Source organism: Dermacentor silvarum, chromosome 10 (assembly GCF_013339745.2).
Source record: "Dermacentor silvarum isolate Dsil-2018 chromosome 10, BIME_Dsil_1.4, whole genome shotgun sequence".
Classification (NCBI taxonomy): Eukaryota; Metazoa; Arthropoda; class Arachnida; order Ixodida; family Ixodidae; genus Dermacentor; species Dermacentor silvarum.
In genome coordinates, this window is record NC_051163.1 from 21,400,555 (window position 1) to 21,411,338 (window position 10,784).

General features: G+C 46.6%; 1 protein-coding gene across 14 annotated transcripts in view; it reads left to right on the forward strand.

Annotated features, from left to right (window-relative positions):
* Nucleotides 1-10,784, forward strand: part of LOC119465801 (phosphatase and actin regulator 1) — a 150,842-nt gene that overhangs the window by 86,418 nt on the left and 53,640 nt on the right. For 8 of the 14 annotated variants that reach the window (XM_037726260.2, XM_049657220.1, XM_037726264.2 and 5 more), the window contains exons 2-3: nucleotides 3,589-3,798; nucleotides 5,164-5,262. The exons of 5 other annotated variants lie outside the window; for them this stretch is intronic. In XM_037726260.2, coding sequence (XP_037582188.1) covers nucleotides 3,589-3,798; nucleotides 5,164-5,262 — 309 coding nt within the window. The remainder of the gene's footprint in view (nucleotides 1-3,588; nucleotides 3,799-5,163; nucleotides 5,263-10,784) is intronic. One more of the 14 variants, XM_049657221.1, reaches the window with a different exon arrangement.

Below are 10,784 nucleotides of genomic sequence, written 5' to 3' on the forward strand. Positions count from 1 at the left end.
TTCGAACCGCGAAAATCGTTCAGATCGCAGCTCCACGGTAATCGATTTCCCGATCACGGCGTTAGTCGTATCCAGTAAGTGCTCGTAATATTCCTTAGTTTTCGTGACTCAGTTATAAAGTCATCCTCCCTCTCCCCCTTTCCCATCGCTCTCGATCTCCTAGAACTGTGCGGAACTCTTGTTTCCGCGCAAAGTGTGGGGCAGGGGATTACGGAGGCAGAGCAGACACACTCAACGTGGACTATCTCTGAGGCCACGATGCACGGGAGTTGAAGTTCGACGGCCTCTCGCTAGAGGGCGCGCGGCGCCTTCTCGTCTTCGTTTTCACTTCACGCGCACGCCGCAGTTCATCCGTCTGCTACGCACCCGGGACGTCGTCGACCGACCCGCGTGACGTAAACGTCGTCTTCGCTGAATCGCCCACCTTTGTTGTTGCTGATCTCACGCGCATTCCATGCGCTAGGACTTGCCTCCCCCTTCCCTGACTCACACTTTTGACCTCGTGATACAGACCGTCGACGATTGGTTGAAAGCGCTTTACGCATTTCGTGACGTCATCGAGATTTGACGCGGATACACGCGCCGGGGAGGAGGAGCTTGCCTTCTCGCGTGAGCCTGCACCTCCTCGCCTTTTAGCCTCTGTCTACTTGCTATGCCCCGTGCCTTGTTAAAAACGCGCGTTGTTGTGGAAACCGGCAGGGGCGACCAGCTAGACTTAACTCCCTTGCAATAACGGTTGGTGATCAGCCAGCACCTGTTAGTCATGCCTATTAGTCGTTACGTAATCACGGTAGGGGCCACTGACTTCGCCACAAACACCTAGCTGATGCAAAGCGGGCGCTTCTGAAGTGGCAGTGTGTGGCCCAAGCGGTGCACAGATGTTTCCATTGTGAGGTGTGACATGTCGAAAGGAGTAACATAAAGTGTTATTGCTTTTTTTTTTTTTTTTTTTTGTCTCAGATTCTATGAGCTCTTGGTCTGCAACAGCCAGAGCTGTCAAGGCAGAAACGCTCCGCTCATGTCGGCTGCGCATAATTGGAAGGAAACATCTCACACACAGAAAGTAACTAAATGAAGTATTCGTCCAGTCTACTTCGTTTCTTTCTTTGCATGCGTGTTTCCTTCAATTTTGTGCTGCCAATATGAATGCAAGCTTAGAGCAAGTGCCAAGAATTGGCATGCTGCACTAATGCCATAAAAAGGAACTGCATCTCTTATCTAATCTTCTCTATCTTAATTCCCTCTATGGAGCTGTGTCTCGGAGCCGGTGTGACGCAGAGATTCATTCGGTTTATTCCATTTCATTCTTATGATCCATGGTTTACTGGGATGCCACTTCTACAAAATGACAAAGCAATAAAGAAACGGTAAAATCTTCGTGCCATCCTCGAGCACCGTGGTGTCTAGCAACAGGGCAGGGCCCTGAATAAGCAGCATGCTTACTCACGCACTACTTTGTACATTTCGTCCCCCTATTGGTTGGCTGCAGCAGCCAATCAGGGGCACGTTTGATACGCTGCACAGTTTTATAGGGACAGAACACAAGAGAGGAGTGCTGTGCAAAATGGAGAAGTGCAGAGTGAACGTGGGGGGACGGTTCAAGCAATCGCAGGGCAGCTGTTTTCTGTCACAACAAACAGCGGAAAGCCTGCCAGGAGGGCTTATAGGGTCTTTGCTGTAGTTCGTGGATGGAAGGGTGGTATTTGCAGCCCGCCCTCACCCCCCTCCCATCTGCCTCCGTTTGTTTTCCTCGCTCGGGCAGGCGTCTGCCTCGCGCCTGTTTCATTTTGCAGAGTACATGCCACTGTTTAACCAAATGCCAAAAGAGCAGGGGCTGCACATGCTGGGTTGAATGACCCTTTACTTATCAAGGAATAAATTGTTCGCTGACTTTCAGTAGCTCTTGAAGTAGCTTTGATGTCGCGGCATTGATAGTGTGAGGAGTGACTATGGAAGTGCTGCGTGTGTCTCTCTCACATTTTCCTGCCATTTTATTTTGCTGTACCTGGCAGTAGTAGCAGATCACTTGAAGTCTGACCTGTAGTGGACATTAGGCTGATGGTTGCGCAGTGAGAGTAGTCGTTGGGCAAACAGTGTAATGTTGATTACTTTCACATTCCTGTGTGTAGACGCTTTACTAATGTCACTTTGCTGAGCATTGCGGCCAAATGTAAAAGTGGTTTGTCCAAGCACTCTTGTGCTTTGATGCTCGGGCGCATATGGGTAATACTAGATGCTTCTCAAGAGGTAAAGCGAACACAGCTCGTCTGCACATAAACTTGTATATAAGTTCACTAAATCACAGTACCTTGTTCTTTGTCAGTTAGTGCATGTCCTTTCAGTTTACAAAGCAAAGTGAAGACAGGGTGTTCGGCTTCATATTTTATGCTTATTGAGGGAATGTCAGTTGCTAGTTATTTGCAAGGATTCAAAACATAGAAGGCTTTCAAAACAGTCAAGTCCTGTGACATTGACCCACTCTTGCATCATAGTATGGAAATATACTTGCTTCACCCGAGTTGCTGGTGATCGAATTCCAACAGCATATTTCTGTTTTGCATAGTTGCTGATGAACCAGAGCTTAGTTTTGTGTTTCACTGCTTCACAGTCAAGTGTTTGACGAAATTGCATATGTGGTCAGGTGACAGAACTTTGAACAGAAAAACAAGTTGCCGACTGATGTTGCAAAAGACGGGACAGTCATGAGGTTGTGACTGGGCAGGCAGCCAGGGAGGCGAGCTGGCTACATGAGCTTGTGGAAGCAGACTGCTTATTGGAGAAAGCAGTGCTTTCGAACAATGATAGCTCAGCAAGGGCATTAGCAGTGAGTGCAGCAAGCTTGTAGTGTCACGCAGTGACACTTATGTCTGACGTCCCTTTGCAGCAGGTCATAACACCTTCCAGATTACTAAACAAATCGCAACTCTTCTAAAACATCCCACAAACGTCTGCGTGAGTACACAGTGACTATGATTGGCTGTTTTGTTCCTTAGCTGTAACTTTGCCAGTCACAAGGAATCTGGGCCCATAGTTGCAAAACTTGCCTTATCTAAGTTGCCATTATAACTACGCATCAGTTTCCTGCAAAAGTTTTCTTCGTACCCTAGCGCAACACTCCAGAGAGGAGGAGCTCTCTCTCTACCTGATGGAAATGTCTATAGTGTTCTGCGGTTTAGCACCAAGTAACAGGTTTGACTCCTGGCAGGGGGTGCCCACATTCTGGAGGGGCAGAACGCAAGGGTGCCTGTGCACTTAGATTTAGGTGCACTTTTAAGAACCCCTGCTGGTCGAAATCTCCACTACGGCATTTCTCATAACCAGTGTGTTGCTTTGGGACACGAATCAGTCTGATTTAAGTGTACCTTAAGGAAACCTAGGCGGTTAAAAATGAAATCAATCTGCAGTCCACCACTACGCTGTGGCTCATAGCCCGCTGTGCAGCTTCTGGACGTTAGACCACACAGTTTGATTTGAAGCGAAGTTCTTTTTGTGTATGGTGGGCCTTGGTGCATATCTGCTCGTCTTGCATCATAATAGATGTTTTGTCCCGGTTGTCTACAGGGTGTGTCTCGCCTTTGTTGCGTGCAGGTCCCAAGTGCGGGAACAGTAACATGAGGACCGGCTCGCTGGGCTCCAACTCGCGGCTTCCGCACGGTGCCAGCAGCGGCGGGGGCGGCTCGAGCGGAGCCGTGGAGGTGAGCAAGCATGCCAGCCGGCTGGCCACCCTGAGCCGCCTCTTCAAGCCCTGGAAGTGGAAGCGGAAAAAGAAGAGCGACAAGTTCGAGCAGACCTCACGCAGTGAGTCTCCACCTTCACCCTCTGCCGCCACTTATTTATTTATTTATTTATTTACTTAGTTATTTATCTATTATACATACTTTCAATGCCCGAAGGCACTACAGGAAGGTGTGCTAACTAAGCAAAATAATATGCAGACAACTATAAAGAGAAGAAATTTTAAGCGATAACGTGGTAGTCTGCTGTTCTGAATAAAGATGTATCTGTGATGTAAATGATGGAAGCAGGAAGGTGGTTCCAGTTGAAACTTCTGCGTGGTAAGAAAGAATCGTGGTACTTTTTCATTTGGCAGGATGGGACGGCAACGTTAAGTATTTCTGTGGTCAGATCGGGATGAAACATAGGAAGGTGGGGGGAAAAGCTTATTCTTCAGCAAGTGGTTGGAGTGTTAAACTTTGTGCAATAGGCAAAGGCAAGCACATTTGCGACGTAACCAAAGATCTGGGTTGATTCCTCGCCACAATGCATCTGCAACCTGTGCATGAGTCTTTATGCATGTGTATATATTCCGGTCTTCGGGCGATGTACAACCCATCAAAGAATGGTCTTGCTTGTGTCTGTATGGTGTATGTATGTGTTGTATCAGGGAAGCATCGTCCACTGGTGGTACCGGAGTCTGGTAGCAGCCTTTGCAAATCCTTGAATACTAAGAATGCCATTTTCATGCCCTTGAAAGCTGTTGCATCTTGGAAAGCACTTTAAACCCTTGAATTTATAATTGTGGCGAACTTGACTTTGTTTGGTATACGGCTGCAAAATTTGCACAGTTTAATAGGTTTTCCTCATCCAAATTTTTCTGTGGACATGTAGTCCATTTCGTTGGCCTGCAGTTTGAAGATCTCTGTGAAGTTTTGTGTTACGACTAACGACTAAGTTTTTAAGGTGCTGTTAATTGCACATGATCAAAATAAATGCAAGTCCGTAGCATCGTTGAAAGGTCTTGATACACTTCTGTTGCTTTTCATGTTTACAATTGGCAAGCTGAAAGCTTCTGTAAATATGGAAGCTGCTGGTTTAAGTAACACGACTGTTTTTTTAATGATGTGATGTGGGCCACTCTGCTGTAGCTCGGATACTATAAATTTTCTTTTTCCGAGCGAGGATAAATCGCCACTACTCTTACCATTAAAGCTGGCAAGTGAACAGTCACGGACGTCGCATTTTTCAGTTTTCAAATCGCGAAAATCTGGATGCGAGTCGCAGTCCAGGGCACTGCATTTTTATATTTCTGGCCATGAAAATCGAGTCCACTTGGGTCCATGGTACATTTGTGTCCATGGACCCAAGTGGTACATCGCGTCCATGGTACATTTATGCAACGTACACCTCGTATTTTTCTCTCTCTCCCTCTGCCAAACCCTACAGCCTTGGAGCGCAAAATTTCAATGCGAGCCACAAAAGAGGAGCTAATCCAGCGGGGTGTTCTGCTCTCTGACCGTGAGCTTGGGAGCCCCACGCAGAAAGGTGAGCCCGCATGCCATCGCAGCTTGGATCGTTGATTCCACTTTGTCGTTGGCATGTCTCGCCGAGCGCTGAATCAATAATTCCACAAGTGTTCCGTTAGGTTACAGTATCGCTTTAGCCAGCCCACCGACACTGCGTCGTCAGCCCTGCTGTATGTATACCTAGTTAGCTCGCAGCATCTATCCACTTAGCTTGCTGTAAGTCGTAGGTGTATTTTGAAAGCCGCATATTCAGCCAGCTTAAAACTGTAGCCTAGCCTAGATGTGATGCTGATTAAATAGTGCTCTCAGGTTTCATTACACCATTTTGGGTGCAGTTTCGTCTCAAAGCAGCAGTTATTATTGTTCACTTTTAGGTGATCTTTAACAGTCCCTGCCTGGTACTTTCCTGTCAGGAACACTATGGACATACGGAGTGTTCCTGGACACTGGGTGTTACCGAAACACCCAAAAGGCACGACAGTGATTATGGCTAAGGGACCAAATTACATCCTAAAGCTTTTGACTTCTAGGAATGCATAATTTATGCCCCTAGCAGTCTTAATTCCCTACTTTCTTGTCGAGGAGCTACTGGCTACTTGATGTAAGCATTATGGCGAATCGATTTTCATAGAACTCTGCTATGTAATAGCTTTGCACATTTCTTAAGCCTATCAGGAAGCAGTGCAGTGTTTGTAAAATAGAGCGCATAAGACTTGTTTCATGTCCATATGCATACCTTCACGACAAGTATCGACTAGCAGAACCAAATTTATTTTGCAGTCATCGATCTTGACTATTCCAAGACTAGCTTTGTGGAATGGGCATGGACTGTTGAATGGGTGGCCGTGCATTGTTCTGAGTGTGTGCATGGCTTTATGCATGTACTTACGCGTGGTCATTCGGCAAATAACATATTGCTGAGGCTGGCCTTGGTTGAGTGAAAAACGCAGACCTAACCAACCTCGGAAACTTTTGCTTATTGTTACAAGTGTCTATTTCGGTGCAACTGTGTTGTCCGCTACCGACCAAGGAGGCATCTGTGGTCCTTCTTTATTCGCACACTGTAATAAGCATCATGTTTTTAAGCCCTAATTAATATTTGGTGATGGTAAACGCAAGTGGCATACCTGTAGTGTGGTCCACTTAAGTCATGTGAAGTTGCGAGTGTGTTTGATGGAACAGTGCTGGTGGTGGTGAAGGTGGTGGTGTACTTGAACCATGTCTGTGTGGGCCAATTTGTGATGGTGGTGGACTCTGTCTTGGCAACTGTCATTGGTAGTGGACATTGCCGTGTTTTTATGCTGAAATGCATCACTTGGTGTTGCTAACCGACTGTTTTCATTTCTGTGCTTTCTGACACTCTTACTTTAACGCGCCCTGCTCCTACAAGGCTCTAGTCATGTTCACAGATAGCGAATGAATTCTCTCTTGAATCAGGCGAAACCAGCAGTACTGTAAAATCGAGTACTCCCACGTTGGCAGGCTTTGTAATAGGATGTCAGAACATTTTTTCTTGCTATATGTTGTATGGGTTAAAATGAAGTAGAACGTCATTGAGGTGTGAAAGATGTTTGTGAGAGTATGAAACGTTTTGGCAATAATTGCATACCATGGTGTTCAATATGGCGATGAAGTGTGTCATGTTGTCCTGTGTGTTTCTTGTTCCCTACCGAGATGCAATGTGTATGTGTGTGTATCTGTAGGTGAGGCTTTTAACGCTCTGAAATGCTGCCCTATTTCTCTTAGCTTCTATCTCTTATATCTGCTCCTCTGTCCACCCTTCTTTTCAATCTTACAGGCTTGACCTTACTGTTCAATTCGTAAGAGTCTCATTTCATATACTTCTCATTTCTCATCACTTGTTTGTCTTAATGCGATGTCACACTGCCACAGTTGTATGACGATGCAGGAATGTTTAACCCCTAAGCTCAGCTTGCCTTTGCAATGCTATTGATAACTTTTAAGATGAATACAGTTCCATTACAACTGCACATGCCTCTTATAAGCCAATAAGAGCAGCAGATTTGAGGGTTAGTTGAACGAGTGCACATGGCTTCATTGAGTGCCATTCTGGTGGCTCTGTGCGACATTGAGTCATTAGGAATTAATGGCACTGATGATTGGGTGCCACAATTAAGCAGCTGAAAAGCTTTAATGTGCTAAAGTGTGATTAACGGTTCTTGTCTATCATGAAAAACACATCTGCTTGGACACTGACACTATTACGCACCTGGGCAGTTTTACGATTCACTGTAATACATGGAGGAAAAAGATGCGATAGCAGAGGTTGCTAAAAGGGAGCACTGGTAGCGTATTTATTTTGTTAATTGAGACAAATATACAGCTGGAACGATACTTTCGCTTGAGCACCAAACTCGAAATTTTGCTCGGTGACTTTTTTTTTTTTTTTTTTAACTACTGCTTGAAACTGCACTTCAAAGGACTGGCTTCAGCAAACAAACTCGCCATCAACTGTGCTGTGCAGCGTCGCAAGACGTTTTGCTGCGACAGCTTCCAAATGACACTAACGCCGAGCAACACTCGCCCAAAGTGACAAAGTTTAGCTGTCCTACACGAGGGGAGTTGCTGTTTCGGATCTATAGGGTATATATATATATATATATATATATATATATATATATATATATCCTGTCTGTTTTGTGCATTGTTCATAGATGGCAGCACCATGCAGTGTGGGTAAAATTCATTTTAAAAAATTTCTGAAACGGTTGTTTTATGCTGCGACTTGCCGAAAAAGAAGTCGCATTTGGGCTCTGTGCGTGGATGCTGCGTGCACGAAGGGAAGAACTGTGGTTTTTGACATTGCAGTTCTAATCATGATGAAGATAACTGACTTACGAGATAGGATTTTTTTTTTCTTATGTTGATACTGTAGCTTGCAACGTCTCACATTTACATTTTCTGTCACACCTTATTTCTGACCTCTGTCAGCTGTTTTCCACATTTCAAAAGTGCAAACTACCCGTCTGGCTTGCTTTGATAGTTCGTCCTACTGCCCTTTTAGAATCTGTGCAATGTCACTGTCAGCACCTACGGTAGCAAAACCTAGTGCACTATGTAGAGAATGGGCCGCTGAAAGACGCGTGGAAGCAGTGTACGAACAAAACCGAAATTGGCACAGTACTCCTGCGAGCCGCTTTTGGCACGCCTCGCCTCACCTCACCCTCAAGGCGTCAAGACAACTTTTCTCCATTCATTTCTCTAGCCTATTTCTTCCTTCCTTTTCTAAACCCCTTTCTTTACTCTTGAACCATCCGTGTGCATCTCCTGAAAACCCTGACCTGGCGGTGATGGTGGTAACGCAGTCACGCGCTGCTTTTAATAGTATAACCAGGACGTGCAGTGGGTGGGTGAGTCGCTGAGGTTACCAGTTGTTGCTGTTCTTTCATGTTCTCATTGTTGACTTGTCAGGGGCTGGCACTCCTCCCCTCGCCTTACCTACATGCTGGTTGCTGTCATGTGCTCTTCAAATTCCTTTGCTGTCAATTCAAGATGATTCATATTTGAATTGCTCAATACTGAAACGTATCACACTGCCACATTATGGTTGGCATGCCTCGTTTTAAAGGAGTCCAGACGCATATTTTCGATGTTGCAGAAAATCTACCACACACTTTTGCACATAAACAGATAACTCCTAACCAGAATATAGGCTGGGAAATTCTTACAAAATATTCTAATTTGGTATCAAAGTTGGGTCTCAAAGGCTGCCCTGATGTTAACATTATCAGGATGTCCTGACAGCTGGGCAGAACTTGCCGAAGTTGTGTACCAATAAGGAGGGCAGGTATTAAGACAGGTATTAAGAAATGATAATGAACAAGAGAGCTGCGCATGTTTCTTTCTGAATGCTTCATTCAGAAAGGGGCTTTTGACTCATTCAAACCCTTTTGTTTCATCATGCTAAGAAATTTGAAAATAAACGAATTTTTCTGGCCAAGGAAAGCCTAAAGAGATATTTATTGAGAGCAAGATAACCACAACGCAACTGCAGTGGAAGAGTCATCAAAATGTTGCACATTGATGAAACTTTCTCTCTCTCTCTCTACTTCAAATGGCAGTTAATGAGCTGTGGTGTGGAAAACATGCAGGCAGGCTCTGGCGAGTGGCACTATCGGTAAACACAAACACCAAGGTGCGCACTGCAGGGGCACAGGAATAGCAGCGACGGAAAACCAAGTTTTCAGCGCTGTCGCCACAACCCCTCATTGGTTGGCAGCCTCAAAGAGGTGCCGTTCACTTATCCTTTGCGCATCCGCAAAAGCTTACTACGAAGCTTGGCGAAGAATACCGTGGCACACCTTAACAGAGCCCATTTGCCCCTCTCCTAATTGGAGCAGTATTCTCATCAAACCTAATTCGTACCCCACCAAAACGGGCCTGCTCAAAGATGCCAGAGCACCCTTTACTTCTTTCATTCCTTCTATCTCCCTCCCTCTCTCCTGCGTTGCCGACGACCCTGAGCTACGTCTTTTTTCGTCTTTTTCCGCCGTCCTGCCTCCACTGTCTGTTCCACGCGTGCCAGCCCCTCTAACAAACGATCGCTCTCCGCCGTCGCCACCACCACCACCTCCTCCTCGGGCACGCTCGGCGCTCTTCCCCTCTACGTCCTCATTTGCGGCTCCCCCACTCACCTTGACTCAATGGGTTATTTTTGGGGATGCATACCTCCCGCATCTCCGTCCCCCCTCTCCACTCCCCCTCCCCCGCCGCCTCCGCTACTCGCAAATCGTCGGCAACGGCGGCGACGTAGCAGCTCCTTCCGGCGCACTCAAAATTCCAGAGGGCTCTCCTTCGGGAGGTGTCTTCTCCGGCAGCCGCACACCGGTCCTGCGCTGGCTTTTTCTTTTTTCAGCCCCCCCCCCCCCCCCCTCCGCTCACTTGCGTGTCCGGAGTCGTCGTGCGTGTTCCGTGCCGTCCTGTCGCTGCTCATTCGAGGCCCTTTGGCCCATTTGTTGCGATGCCTTTGCAAGTTTGTGTCGTTCACCCTTAACGTGCTCCGTCGTCGACGGCCAGTGCTTCGTCTCGGCCGCGCACCGGTTTGCGCATGTTTTGTGTTTTTTGGATGAACTGAACAAGTTGGTGTGGCCAAGCATGCGGCGCTAGTGAGGATTTCGCCTCGCCCGTTCGTCATGGAGAAGGGCGGCGGGCAGTTTTGCAAGAAGACCATGGGTAGGCATCTTTTCCCGTGTTTGTTTCTTCTCTCATTTTGTGCCAAACCGTGTTTGCGAGTCGGGTTCGCGCCTATCACTCGCCAGGTTTGGCTTCTTTTCTTTTGTTGCATGGCCCTTTCCATTCACGTGCTAAAAATATCTGTAACGATCTGGGCAGCTCCCTTCTTTCTCATCTCCCAGCCGCACACTTGACCCCGACACTCACCCCCTCCTGAAAGTAGTTAGCGTGATTGCATAGTTTACCTTCTCTTTTCCATCTTTCTGTCTATATTTTCTTTTTAGTGCCGCGACACTTGCACAAGACGCCTTCTGGCATTCTCTATCACCACGTAGCACCAGATTTGTC